Source organism: Drosophila nasuta, chromosome 3, assembly GCF_023558535.2.
Source record: "Drosophila nasuta strain 15112-1781.00 chromosome 3, ASM2355853v1, whole genome shotgun sequence".
Lineage (NCBI taxonomy): Eukaryota > Metazoa > Arthropoda > Insecta > Diptera > Drosophilidae > Drosophila > Drosophila nasuta.
The window spans coordinates 52,682,333-52,697,150 of NC_083457.1; the positions used below are offsets into that span (position 1 = coordinate 52,682,333).

The 14,818-nt window shown below is 38.5% G+C and overlaps 1 protein-coding gene across 3 annotated transcripts; it reads left to right on the forward strand.

Annotated features, from left to right (window-relative positions):
- The first annotated feature begins 1,498 nt into the window (after window positions 1-1,498).
- LOC132791927 (uncharacterized) lies at window positions 1,499-8,662 on the forward strand. Of its 3 annotated transcripts, none has more exons than XM_060801057.1 (7): window positions 1,499-1,580; window positions 1,949-2,104; window positions 2,167-2,257; window positions 2,318-4,346; window positions 5,128-5,709; window positions 6,666-7,307; window positions 8,524-8,662. In XM_060801057.1, exons 2-6 carry the CDS (start codon window positions 1,962-1,964, stop codon window positions 7,199-7,201), a joined length of 3,381 nt encoding a protein of 1,126 aa, XP_060657040.1. In that variant the 5' UTR covers window positions 1,499-1,580; window positions 1,949-1,961; the 3' UTR covers window positions 7,202-7,307; window positions 8,524-8,662. The 3 variants fall into 3 exon arrangements, with proteins under 3 accessions (XP_060657040.1, XP_060657042.1, XP_060657041.1); XM_060801059.1 differs by having other exon boundaries at window positions 5,128-5,556; XM_060801058.1 differs by having other exon boundaries at window positions 2,336-4,346.
- Window positions 8,663-14,818: the final 6,156 nt, after the last annotated feature.

A 14,818-nucleotide genomic window follows, 5' to 3' on the forward strand; every position in this document is an offset into this window, starting at 1 on the left:
ATTTATTTTATTTTAATTTAATTTGGAATTTTCATTTACTTTGCAAAATTTATAAATTAATTAATAAATGAGCACATCGAAAAAGTCGGCAGAAAAATATAGACAACAAATCTCAAAAAATAAATTAATAGCTGTTTCCGTTTACGTAGCTTAGTACTATAGACGACAATTGCGACTTTGATCGAGCAATTCGCTCCCATAGATAATGGCGAGTATTTGACCGTGTCGCACTGGAGATCGGTACGAGAACGGGCATGGCACTGATTCACCAGTCAGGCTCCTCCTCCTGCCTCAGCGTTGGCGGCGTCGTCTCGCCCGCTATCCCACGTCGTCGATGCTGCTCCACGTCGTTAAAGCGCTGATTGTAGCTGTTGGTGTCGCGCGCCGTTACACATTCGGCGTGGTAATGGGATTTGCGTCTGTTGTTGGTGCTGAGATTCTTCCTCCAGACTGCACTTGCCGCCACTTTGGGCACAGAACAGCAACGTAATGAGCAAGGAAACCGGATCGTCCAGCACGATCTTCCGGCCGACCGTCGCATACCTCGATCAAAATTCAACTCCTCGACTCAGAAAAGTCCACATGCTAACCTCCAGTGAAAAAAGTCATCTTTAACAGGAGCTTTTTTTAAACTTCCCTCCCCTGGAGATGCCATTTCTTACCCTCTATTATCGCCTCGCGATATATCGATAAACCAGAAAAACATTGATGGTACAATCGATATCGAACAACGTAAGAAGTTTTTATACAATTACTTTAAATCAAATATGTGTCGCTTAATCCCCTCTTTTTAATTTTTTTTTTTTGCTTGGTTGTGTTATAAGAATAAAAAAAGAGTATACTATTAGTGTCAATATTGTAAGTGTGTATAGAGTACATGTTGTATTTGTGTAACAACTACATACATACTATATATGTACATGTGAATCATTTTGTGTCTGCTTTTGGGCAACCGTTACAATTATGGATGAAGAGGGCAATGGGAAAAAAAGATGAATGGAATAAGTAGAAGACAAAAGAACTTAAAGAAATAAGAGTGAGAGCTTCCAAGAAATTTTAGTAACGACATACGACAAAATACTATTATAAATCGATACATCGATGTTGGCCTGAAAATTTCAACATCGATAGTGACATCGATACATTGAGTGTTTTGACATCAAAGGCAAAACACGTAAATATTCTCCTATTTTTGAACAAAAATAAAGATTTAATTTAATTAATTTAATTTAATCTCAAAAGAACCTTAAATGAAAATTTAGTTTATAAGAAAAATGAATTGTTAGTTTATAAGAAACTGAAAACAGTGTTCTGTTATATTCATTTTAAGTTGTTTTTGAAATACATTTATTTACTTTTTTCGTTTAATTTTGATCGTTTTATAAATTCAAAAATTTTGTTCGATCTAGTGATGGGAAACATCGAAAATATCGATATTGGGAAACATCGGTAACTGTCAGAATGACAGTCTACATTTCCGATAGTTCAAACAAGTCAGAGCAACTGACAGCTAGCATGTTTAATATATTTCATTTTTGATACCCGTGTATTATAACTTTGTGCCGGCAGGAAATATATAGGTAATTCTCTGGTAAATGTCACGTGCGACCACCTTTAAAAAAACTAAACTACAACAATTTTAAAAATAAGTGAAAGTTATTCTTAAAGCTTTGGATTACCACTATTTTTAGAGCTAAAATTGATTTTATAAACTTGTACGAATTTGCTAATTTTTGCAATTATCAGAACAGAAAACAAAACAGAAAGAAAATTCAATAACCATTCTTCGCTCTTATTAAAGTACTAATCTAGAGCTATAGGAGTAACCTTTTCTTATTTTTAAAATTGTTTCTCGTTATGTGTTTTTTTTTTGTTCACAGAAAACTAGACAATTTGTATATACAAAATTAACTATAGTATTTGTGATTCCTAAAAATTTTGATTTCAGAAGCTGTAATCAAATGGAAGCAATTGAGGACTCACTACATCGGGCAAAGGTGCAGCAGCTACGTGCTTGGGCTCCCTTTGTCGGGCAATTGATGACGATCTTCAGGCATAAGATGACTGAAGATCAGTGGACAAAATTGAAAAACCTGGAGAGCGAGTACTACTACACTATGCAAATGATCACAATTACAATACTAATCAAATCTCTTTTGTATATAGCATGTCGTCGGCGATGCTTGCGGGCTATTCCGAGTCCAGGCTGTCAAGACTGGAGACTCAGCTTAACGAAGCCAAGGCCAAATATGACAGTGTAAGTTGATAGTTTACAGTCGAAATATTTCGACTTTATATTATTTCATATCATTTACAGTTATATCATCATACCCAGTTGATCGCAATGGATGACGATCAGCCAACTAGTTGGCGTTGGCAGCCAACTAGAAAACTGCGTGTGCGTGTTGCACGTTGTTCGCAATTGGAGAAAATGCTCGCTGACACCCTAGGCATGCCACCAACTCGGCCGGACGAGGAGCAGATACTTGTGATTAACGAATGCAAGCTCGAACAGAGCGAATCACAGGCTGAGCGACTCGAACGCGCTACGATACCGCCTACAGAGGCAGAGCCGGATTCAGAGTTAGACGTAAAGCTCGATGTGGACACCACAACATCACCACAGCTGGAAGTGTCAATTGCTACATCGTCGTCGCCAATTCCTGGGGAACTATTAACTAATGAAAGCGTTGCGGAAGAAGATGGATTATCAACAGCAAAGGAGTTAATACAGAACGTAGAGCATGAGGAATTACCGGAAATAGATCAACAACCGGAGCCTGAAAAGGAAGAAGAGCAACTGCAGCAGGTGGAGATGCAAGTAGAGCAACAATCGCAAGTCGCAATAGAACAGGCAGATAAGCAAATGTCAGAATCGCAAGCAGACGTAAATCAAGACTTAGTTCAACAACAGACACTAGGGCAGAACATAGAACAACAGCTGAAGTCAGACGAGGACGTGGTCATGGAGCAGAAACTGCATTTGAAGGAACAGAAGGAAAATGAATTGGAAACAGATGCAGAGGAAGAACTGACGTCGAAACAAGGGCGAAAAGGTTTCTGCAGTGGCAACAAATCACTATTCCTCAACTTTAACAAGTTTTGTAATAAGTTGAAAAGTCGCAGAAGTCACTTCTCTATGTCGAGCAGCACCAATAGCATCGGAAGTGCTAGCCGAAAAAACGTCAAAGACAAACACTCAAATTCACCCGATCACAGCTCCCTCGAAAGCAAAGTTCCCAAACTAAATTCCCAACCCGATGTAATAGTCGACCTGCCATCAGTGCCTACTGTATGGCCATCCGAAAACGAAGTAGTCCCCATGCAGAATATAATTTGTGTGCAGAATGTTGGATTCTGCTTGCGCGGCTCACCAACCCTGAAACCCGCATATTATTGCCGTGTTCCAGACTGCTTGTTTACCTGGTCGAATGAGCTGGAAGGTCTGGAAAATCATTTTACACGTTATCATCCGTCGCTGCAGTGGAACGGCAGCTGTACCCAATGCAGTCGACCCGTCAAGGAAGTACCCGATAATTTGAGTATTCGCGAGGAGCTGCGGCATATGGTGCTACAGCATGTGGATGTAATTTTGGTGCCTAAACCACCGGAGCCAGCTGTTGAAACTGCGCCGCCAGAACCTGTGCTGCCCAAGCTGCTTGTGCGTCTAGTCCCAGAGCCCGAACAAGCAACCCAAATCGAATCGAAATCTGTGCCCCAAGAAGCCGTTGATGAGAATACAGCGCTTAGCAGTTTGTTAGTCGCCCAACCGTGTCCGCCATGTTGCCAGCAACAGCAGCTGAACGCCGCCGGTGTTGGAGAGTTGCTGTGCGCCAAGACACCGTTAACGACTCTGGATGTGCCCGGTTTTATAAATTGCAACTCGGAATTGGGTCAGCAAATCAATCAAATCAGTCTCGCCGATGCATCCATTCCTCTCATAACGAGCGAGACGGTGCCATTGCCTGTCGCCACTAATGATGACTACGTGATTACCCAGAGCATTACGAAATACTATGAGGGTCCCATTCCGGCGGAGATCAACTTATCTATTGAACCCCGACCGACAAGTTCACCACCAAAGGAAGATCGCACACAAAACGCTGGCAATCTCGAGCACAGCGTGGCCACTCGCGAGGAGCTACAGGAATCGTATTTGCCCACCTCCGTGGCATTAAGTCAACGCATACGAGATGTGCTCAGAGAACAACCTGCTCCGAGCGACACCAATCACACGATTAGTCTAACAACTCTAGAGGAAGCAACGACCAATGCGGCGGAAGCAAACAACAATACGTCGATCTGTACTATATTTGACGAATTACTTAAAGACACAGGATTTACCGGTAAGTTTCCTAGCTTCTCAGAACTTTTTATACCCGCTACCCATAGAGTAGAAGGGCACTATAACTTTGTGCCGGCAAGAAATGTTGTAACAGGTAGAAGGAGGTATCTTCGACCCTATAAAGTATATATATTCTTGATCAGTATCAACAGCCGAGACGATCTAGCTATGTCCGTCTGTCTGTCTGCGTGTCTGTCCGTCTGTCCGTATGAAACACTGGATCTCAGAGACTATAAGAGATAGAGCTATAATTTCTTTTCCACAGCATTTGTTATGTTTGCACGCAGATTAGGTTTGTTTCAAATTTTTGCTACGCCCCCTTCCGCCCCCGAAAATCAAAAAAATGGAATAACAAGCGGAATTTTCAAGCTACATCTGCGAGTTTTGGTGCATACAATAATAGCTATAAGATTTATAATTACTGAAAATGTATGGGAGTTCTTAAAGAAATACTTTTGTATGGGAAAAACGCCTACTTACTAGGGGTCTTAGTTGCTTTGCCCGACAATCTGGTATATTGTGCCGTCTATGGTATATTTTGAATGTGGCACTGTATCGATATAACAAATATACCGTTTGGTATATTTTTAGTATTTTTGTAGTATTTCCGGTATATTTTGAAAATAATAATGCAATATTTTGCTTTTATTCAAAATGGGTAGCGGGTATCTCACAGTCGAGCACATTCGACTGTAGCCCTCTTGCTTGTTATCTTCCATTTTATCAAATCACTGTTTATAATACAAAAATCTACAAATCTATATTTCTCAAATTCACTCCAGCTATGAACAATGAAAACACAGAGGCTAAACCTAATCCCGTCGAAGAAGCGACAGCGGATGCTCTGCAACCCAACCAACAGAAGCTCATCAACCTAGTCAAGGCATCGAAGTCAGCTCAAAGCGTGGCTCAGCTAAATGCAGACGAGATCGAGTTGCCTATTGCACCGGCAAAGTTGACGGTAGCTGGAAATCAAATGGTGGTCTTTCCACGTTGTCACTTTGTGCCTAAGGAGTTGCGCTACAAGTGCGGTGTACCCGACTGTGGCCAACATTTCGACTCAGAGTTGGGGTTCAGCCAGCATCTGAGCACTCAGCACTACCATGGAGATTCCTTTAGGTGTCCGCATTGTAACTTTAAGAATCATTCACTAATACTGGAGCAGGTGCTGGAACATTTGGCGCATCATAAGCGATACGTTTATCAATGCGGTGCGTGCAGCTCGTTTGCGACAAAACCTTCCATAATCGATCGCCATATTCACAGAAGGCATGCGTCTAAGTTGGGTGTTGATGTCGATGTGATTATCCATAAACGCGATGATTTGACAACGTACACCAAGCTAGTACGTTGGTTCAAGTCCGGTAAGTTTATCGAAAATACAATAGCTATATAACAGGGGTGCTCAACGCCTATACACTGAGTGCACTTTTGTTTTTTGTAGATGCTCTGTGCTTATGGGTAGTGCGCCCATAAGCACCGTGCATATGGGCTTCGATTTGCATGCGAAACAAAAACAATTTTGCTTGTTTCTTCATTTCCGTCGTCACTCTTCGCTGACCGCAATGTATTTTGTGTTTGTTTTTTCCTCGAGCACATGCACTGGAACTTATTCTTCTGCCTGGGTTGGGTTTTGATTTATTTCGTGGTGGACCACCGTAAGTGTTATGTTAAATTTTTTGGCGGGTTAGAAAAATGAGTGATGAATTGGAGGGCACTTTTTTTTTACCAAATACTTTAAATGTGAAGTACAATGCGAAATATGCTTCGTAGTTCTGGATGTAAACACAAAATACAATCGTAATTTCTCTCAGTGCACACCTGCGCCCCAACACAAAAGCGCCGCTACATATGTACACGTTTTTTAGTATCTGTGTTAGTAAACGCACTGCCATTAGACGAGTTTGAGCACCCCTTCTATATAACATATGAATGATACAGTCGAGTTTGCTTCACTTGAGCTACTCGCTTGTATAAGAAATATATAGTTGAGTACGCTCGACTGTAAGATACCCGCTCTCATTTTCAATGAAAAAGCAAAACACTGCGAATGTGGTATTATTCTTAAAATATGCCAAATGCATCTACATAAAATATAATAAGATGTTGTAAAAGTTTTATTTAATATACTAAAAGTTGTATTTGGTAGAACAAGAGCATACCTTGTCATATTGTTAAAATATACCAAATACATATACCTAAAATATGCTAAAATTGATTGAATATACTACAAGCTGTATTTGGTATATTGAGAACAATGTAAAATATACAGTCGAGTGAGCTTTTTCTCATACTATTCTCCATCCCCTGTTTAAATTAGTGAATATGCTGCGCACTTCGACCGATGAATGGTTCTGCAATCTCTGCCCCACTGCGCTCGCCACCGAGCATCAGATGATTGGACACACGGAGTTGTCACACCAGCGTAAGCATCAGTATTGCTGTCCGTATTGCGATTACGGCTTCAAGGATCCCATAAAAATTGCCAACCACATACGTTGTAGCCATGCCGGCAAACGCATCCAGCCGCTGCAATGCTATCTGCGCATCAAGAGCAATCATCGTTACACACACGGTTTTATTTGCAACACATGCCATGAGGCAACCAACACCATCCGCAAAATGGCCAATCACTGTCAGTTTGCGCATTCGAATCGCTTTCAGTACAAGTGTCGCCACTGTGACTTTGGACACAATAATCATCACCTTGTCGCCGCTCATATGACGCAGGAACATCCCGGAATGCCGGGCCTTCCCATTCAGCAGTTCGTTCGCTTGGACAACGACATGCTCGACGTTGACTTTTGGAACAAGGCCCACATATTTTTGCCAAAAAAGCCGCATGGAGCCACCTAAGCCAGTCGCTCCCACCAACCATGCCCTGGCCATCCAAACCTTCAACCCCATCGAGGTATCGTCGGATGAAGAGGATGACCGAGCTTATAACGCTGAGTGCGCACAGGTACGCTTTTATGCTTCTACATTTATATTACTACACGGACTGTGATAGACAAGATGCCAAAAAATGATTACTCATATTTTTATACCCGCTACCCATAGGGTAGAAGGGTATTATAACTTTGTGTCGGCAAGAAATGTATAGAAGGTAGAAGGTAGAAGGAAAGGTAGAAGGAGGCCTTTAAAGTATATATATTCTTGATCAGCGTCAATAGTCGAGATGATGTCCGTCTGTCTGTCTGCGTGTCTGTCCGTCTGTCCGTATGAAACACTGGATCTCAGAGACTATAAGAGATAGAGCTCTAATTTTTTTTCGACAGCATTTGTTATGTTTGCACGCAGATCAAGTTTGTTTCAAATTTTTGCCACGCCCACTTCCGCCCCCGCAAATCAAAAAAATCGAATAACAAGCGTAATTTTTTAAGATCAGAAAGCTTTGGCTGACAATCTGGTATATTGTGCCGTCAATGTTATATTTTGAATGCGGCACTATATCGATATACCAAATATATCATGTGGCATATTTTTAGTATTTTTGCAGTATATTCGGCATATTTTGAGAAAAATACCGCAAAATATATTTATTTTATTCAAAATGGGTAGCGGGTATCTCACAGTCGAGTACACTCGACTGTAGCTTGTTTACGTTAGAATGAACAACAATATTATCGTAATCAATGGTAAATAATAAGCATGCATGAGTAGAACTCTATATTAATCAGTATCGATAGTAGATAGCTTATTTGATTTGTAATCTATAATGAAATATCGGACTACTATCGTAATCGATAGTAACCGATAGCTGTTTAGTTGGACGCTAAACTTATAGCTTGCTTTATTGGTAATTTATAATGCAATTATAAATCAAAGACAATTGAAGAATACAATATAAAAATCAGGTGGCAGCCTAACAGATTTTAAAGCAATCGCCTAAATTTAACCGATATCGGACTATTGAAAATAAATTTTCAGTTGCATATTTGTACTGCATGAATACAGCTCAATATATATCGGTAACAATAGTAACTAATAATAATAGCTTTAACGAAAATCGATATTTATCGGTATCGATAGTAACTGTTACCGTCTTGTACGACACGAATTAAACTCAATATTTTCTGTATTAATAGTAACTGACAGTTGCAGACTTCATTTAAAGCTTGTTTCATTTATGATCTTTAATGAAGTTTACCTAATCGATATCTCGCTCTCTCTTGCAGAAGCAGTACGAGTTCGCGTGCTCGCATTGCACGGAGACGCGCCGCAACATTGACGAACTGAAATCGCAACACTGGGCGATCAAGCATCCCAAGCAACCCTTCTACTTCTGTGTCCAACCGCAGCTCTGCTGTCCGGTGTGCTACGACTTCAAAGGCAGTGCCAAAGCACTGCTGGAGGAGCACTTGCTGAACGTGCATTATCTCCGCACGTTGGTGGCCTGCGATGTGCGTCAAATGCGCGAATGCGGCTACTGCGACAAGACGTACAAAGGGTGGCCAGAGCTGGTGGGACACATGACAAGCGAGCCGCATCTGGCCAACGATCTGAAGAATCTAACCGATAGCGAACTTAACGAACTGATCAAATTGGGAAGCACCGAGAACAAGTATTATCAGTGTCATCTGTGTCGAGTGCTGATGCCATCGAGTGTGACAATTGCGCAACACGGACTCGATGACCATTCGGGTGCAGAGAGACCATTTTGCTTTCGATTGGTGAAGAAGAACACGATCATCTTTCACTGTTCGTTCTGCAAGTACGCCTCGGTGGATGAGTTGAAAACGTTGCGTCACATGCTCGATCATTGCAAACGCTTTGGCAGCTGTCACTTGTGCCCCGAGCCCTTAAGCAACGGCTTCGATGAGTACATAAAGCACTGCTATTCGAATCATCGCGATCAAGTGAATTACTTTGATGTCGTGCATCCGTATAATGAACTCAAGAATTTCCTCATGCAGGTGCGTTATCAATTCCAAAACGGACTCATCATCAGCAAGAACAGCTTGCGAAAGACGCGCTTCGGTCACGAGCGTGTCATCCAGCAGCTGTACAAAGAGCTGCGCAGCAAGGCGGCGCAAATACCCTTCATTCAGCTGCAGTCACGCAATTTGACCGCTCCGCAGCAGCGGCAAATCCTGCCAACTTCCTCGACGGTCGCAGCTCCCCCTAAACCGCTGCCCATGCTCCAGCGCATCGCTAAGCGACACAACACTTATGTGGACCCCGGACAATTGAGTACCACATCCTTTTTAGCTAAACGTCCTTGTTTGTAATATACTTAACCGGAAACCGTCCCCACTCAATGTTGATCCATCACTATCAACATGTTGATAAAACACTATTTTCTTAATTTTCAACAGAACACACACACTTGTTAATACGTAATAGATTTACAATATCATATTGATAAGTAAAGTGATATATGCTTTATTATGTTATAGTACATAAGTAACAAATCTATGTTTTTTATAGACAAGACATACTAAAAGCGACAAAGGTAGGTCGTCATTATTATATTAATAACTTATATGAATTATAGATTTGCTAGACAGTTAAGAACCTGATGGAACAAATCTATAATCTATATCATTCGTTGTGGGATTAGATTATGAAATTCATAATATGAATCACTCTATTAATTATCAAAATTTTGTTTTTACGCTACCACTTTTGAAATAAGCGTTTATATTCCACAATTTAAGAAAAAAACATAATATTAAAATGTGAAAATATCTTTATAATAATTATGAATCACTCCCTAATTATAAACATATTTTTATTACACATTATCAGTTCACCAAATTATCCTTGATATTCTATATATTTTTGTGTTCTTACATTATCAATTCACAATCCATTGATTTTCTTTCAACTATAACACTTGTAATCCAAACGTTGATATTCCACAAAAAAAGGCACACAAATGTTAATACTTTACTTATAGTATATATAAACTTAAATGTGAAAGCACAAGTAAGACTAACGTCGATTATATTTAAGCCAAAGAGGACTTGGATGTTGTAAGCTCTCTTGAAGAAGAGATATTTGATAATTAAGAGGAGCGCGAGACTGGAGCTCCTCGCCTTCATCCTCTTCCTCATCATCATCATCATCAACTCCATAGTAGCCATCAGATTCATCGAACTGATCCTCGATGCTTCTGGGCTGAAAATAGATATCCTCGCTCTCCGCCAACGCATAGCTAAGAGCCTGCCTTGCCTGTCGCTGCCAACGCTAAGAATAATTTCTTGCTTCGAGTACACAATCTTAAATTGTATGAACACCAAATTAATTACCTTTTTCGCTGTGGCTGATCTCATTGCAATAAGGAATTGTTTTCGTTATTTCAATAAAATAATAATAAATAAGTTTAAATCGAAATACTAAAATATTCAACTCAATGAAATAAAATTACATTAAACGTACTTAGATAATACCTAAATATAGTCTTAAGAATATAAGCAACTTTTTTAATATATTTAATAAAAAACATAATTTTCTCATTGGTGAACTGAATGTTCGCCTTACTCGACTCACGGATCGTCTTTTCACCCTTCGTGAACTTGACAAGAACGAGCTGCTTTCGAACTTCGAATTTCGAAATGAACCAAAGCGGCTCTGGGGTTCGAATCGCGGCTAATGTTTTTGCGAATGTTATTTTTACTTCAAGAGTTGGTGTATCTACAGCTATGAACTTTGAAATAGCAGTGCTAGGGAGCTGTGCGTTTACTATTATGAACACAACTTCCAGACAAAATTTAGTTATAAAGCGCACAATGTATTTAATGTTTAATAATTATATTGTTAGTGCAAGCATATTAAAAGCCTGTTTCCACTGGACCAACAACTAAGATTTGCTTCATATATTTCAATATATTTGAATTTTTACCTCTTATCAAATATGAAAATATTGAGTTGCTGTGGAAACACGGTATTACATACAGTAGAAAGGAGCAAAATAAATTTTTTTGGTTTATTTTTTTTATGGTTGCCATGTTCGTAAGAGGTTTTTAAGATAAAACAAATAAATTTTTTAATCAAAACAAAAATATGTATAAATTTAATTCAATAGCATGGTTCTTCCATAATAATTATTACGATTTAAATCGTATACCTGCATGTTCCTTAGCATAATCTAAGGCGTCAGCTAAAACTAACAGAGAGTAGTGAGAATGGAAGAACCTTCGTGTCGCTTCTAGTCACTCAAGCAAAAGTGGCGATCACTGATAAATTCAAACATTTCTAACAGCGTCGTTTGATACTTAAATTTATTGGCATTGTTTAGCTGTATCTTATTTTTCGTCGCATATCCGGTTGAATTGTGAAAAATGTCATCGGTATAAGCGGTTTGTCGCTATAAGCGGAGACGTACTAAGCGAAGGCTTTTTCATATAAGTTCATATTGGGACCAACCAAGCCATCGAGTTTTCGTCGGAATAACCGGACGGACGCTATAAGCGGAGTCGTTATAACCGGATTATATGGTATTTGAAATGGCGCCACATATTTTAATTTAAAACCAATGACTTAATTCATTTAAAATAAACACGTGTTATTATGCTTTGTTTAATTCAAGTTCAAGTTTGGTCTTTATTGACGCATATTTGTGGCTTTTGCGTTTTTGAACTTGGCGTTTGTCATCACATATATTTGAAGAGAACTAAGTAAGAGTAAAACAAGCAATATGATATTTATTATATATTTTATTATTTCACATTTATTTATTTATGTTTATCATATATACTTATTTAAACTTACCTCATTTCTGATGACATTTCACTTGCGTTTTGCCATGAAAGTAACTAATAAATCTGTCAATAGCGATAAATAAATCAACAGACGAATGACGACCAAAATTGGGTTAGTATTATAAATGGAACAATATACTCGTAAAAAAGTTTCTATGAGATCATACACAGCTGTAGAATTTAAATAATCAATTCGTCATAGTCCGCTTATTTGGCTGTCGTTTCTCAAGCAATTAAAGCAGTCGCTAAATATAGTCAACCCATTCGATATAATATATACTATATATGTTCGTATTGGATTTGAAATGTTTCCAAGGCGACCTTGGGGAGGTGCTAGTTTTGCATTTGTCCAAGACACTTGTCTAATGGTTAATTAAAAGCCACACGCAACGTGTAAGGTCAGCATTGAGACAAACTGGAGCATTGATTTACATACTAGAATCAAGGTATGGACTTGCTGAGAATTCTGAGTTCTCACACATTTCATTTGTTCTCTCACAATTGTTTAACCTATTGCGCAATAATGAATTTCATTGCAGCTGTCAATAAAAAGACTTTCATTCATATCGCAGATTGTAAAACTTGTCCACAATCACTTATCGATAACACTGTTGACGTGTCAAGTCGATAACGTGGATGACGAACTGCTTGAACTGCTTGATTGCAGTTGGCAACACTCATAGAAACTGTGACCACCTTGGAGTTGCGATATGCAACCGGATCTAGCATTTTTAGAATGCAATGCTGCTTAAATATTAGAATCAAAGAGAATTCTAAGTTCTCATGCAATTCACTCTCAGAATAGTTTAACCTATTGCCCAATACTGAATTTCATTGCAGCTGTCAAAAAATGTTTTTCATTCACATTGCCGATTGCAAAACTCGCTTACGATCACTTATCGATATCACCGTTGACGTCGATGGCGAACTGCTTGCACTGCTTGATTGCAGTTGGCAACAGTCATAGAAACTATGACCACCTTGGAGTTTGGAGTTGAGATATGGAACCGGATCTAACGCAATCAGAATGCAATGGAAAAGTTGAATTTAAAAGCTTTTGAGCAGACTGCATTCCAGTCAGTCACAGCAGACTGATGATGATGATGATGATGATGATGATGCATTGCAGTTGCAATGTTGAGTTCAGCGGTTCACTGAACTTTCGTGTTTTTTTTTAAGGTTTGTGCAGTGAATAAGCCAACGCGATAACAGCACAAAACGAGCACAAGATAACAGCCAACAAAGAGTACTTGCTAATTAAGATATACGTAAATACGTGATCATCGTCTTTGTTAAGCCAGTTATACCTTATGCTTACAATCTTTGTAAAATGAAACCACAAAGGTTATTAAAAGTTAATTTTAAATCGATAAATCGACCACTAAAACTTTTATAACTTTGACTAATAGTTTAAGCGGGTGACGCAAACCAATTTTATAAATTGATTTATGTAATACTTGCAGTTTTAGAACTTACTCAGTATTTGTAATACTTCCGGACTTTAATGAAAAAGTGTGTTTGTTATCTATCTTCGCTGAAATTGCTGACAATTCTTTACATTTTCATTAATCTAAAATGTGTACTAGATTTACTTGTTAAAACAATGCAGTATCCAAGTATTCGTCAAGATAATTATCTTGCTATCTAGTCATCATTTTTTTGTTATACAGAAGACAACTCAACCTGTTTACTTTGTCGGCAATTGTTAACCCTTAAATGGAAACAAGTCTCCAGTTTTATAATGAATACTTGTTTTGCACATTAATTAAAAAAAATCATCATTGAAATATTATCAATCATAAAAGCTCTATTACTGTGATTAAAATCTAATTACTATCCATAGAAAGAAAGGATATTATAATTGGATACAACATTAAATATATGTGACAAGCAAAAATCGATAATATATACAACTCTACAGTAGAGTTTATAACCATGTCCGTCTGTCTGTCTGTCCGTAAGAACGCCAAGATCTCAGAGACTATAAGAGACTGGTATATTTTAATATATAATATTGAATATTGATTTTTATAACTAAGAAGAAGGCATCTCCGACACTATAAAGTATATATATTCTTGATCAGCGCCAACAGCCGAGACAATCTAGCCATGTCCGTCTGTGTGTCTGTCCGTCCGTCCGTATGAACACCAAGATCTCAGAGACTATGAGAGATAGAGCTATAATTTTTTTTCCAAAGCATTTGTTATGTTTGCACGCAGATCGAGTTTGTTTAAAATTTTTGCCACGCCCACTTCCGCCCCCGCAAATCAAAAAAAACCGATTAACAAGCGTAATTTTAAAGCAAGAGTTGCGAATTTTGGTGTATACAATAATTACTATAGTAGTTATTATTCCTGAAAATTTGGTTGCGATCAGAGAAAATTGTCGAAGTTATTAAATAAATAATTTTGTATGGGCAAAAACGCCTACTTACTTAGTTTGGCTGACAATCTGGTATATTGTGCCGTCAATGGTATATTTTGAATGCGGTACTATATCCATATACCACATATACCATTCGGCATATTTTTAGTATTTTTGCAGTATATTCGGCTTATTTTGAGAATACCTCAAAATATATTGCTTTTATTCAAAATGGGTAGCGGGTATCTGACAGTCGAGTACACTCGACTGTAGCTTTATTACTTGTTTTCCTATTAAACTTAAACGCTCTTCCCTACTATTCTAATCCGTAATAACCTCTATTAAAGTTCATCCCATGTACATCGTCAAAATAAAAAACGACTCTGAATTTATATTTTATAC

Excerpts from the sequence above, each read along its gene's own strand:
- LOC132791927 (XM_060801057.1), top strand. The coding sequence starts at position 1,962 with ATGGAAGCAATTGAGGACTCACTACATCGGGCAAAGGTGCAGCAGCTA. Across the intron at positions 2,105-2,166 it reads TTGAAAAACCTGGAGAGCGA|CATGTCGTCGGCGATGCTTG; the intron begins GTACTACTACAC and ends TTTTGTATATAG. Across the intron at positions 2,258-2,317 it reads CCAAGGCCAAATATGACAGT|TTATATCATCATACCCAGTT; the intron begins GTAAGTTGATAG and ends TATCATTTACAG.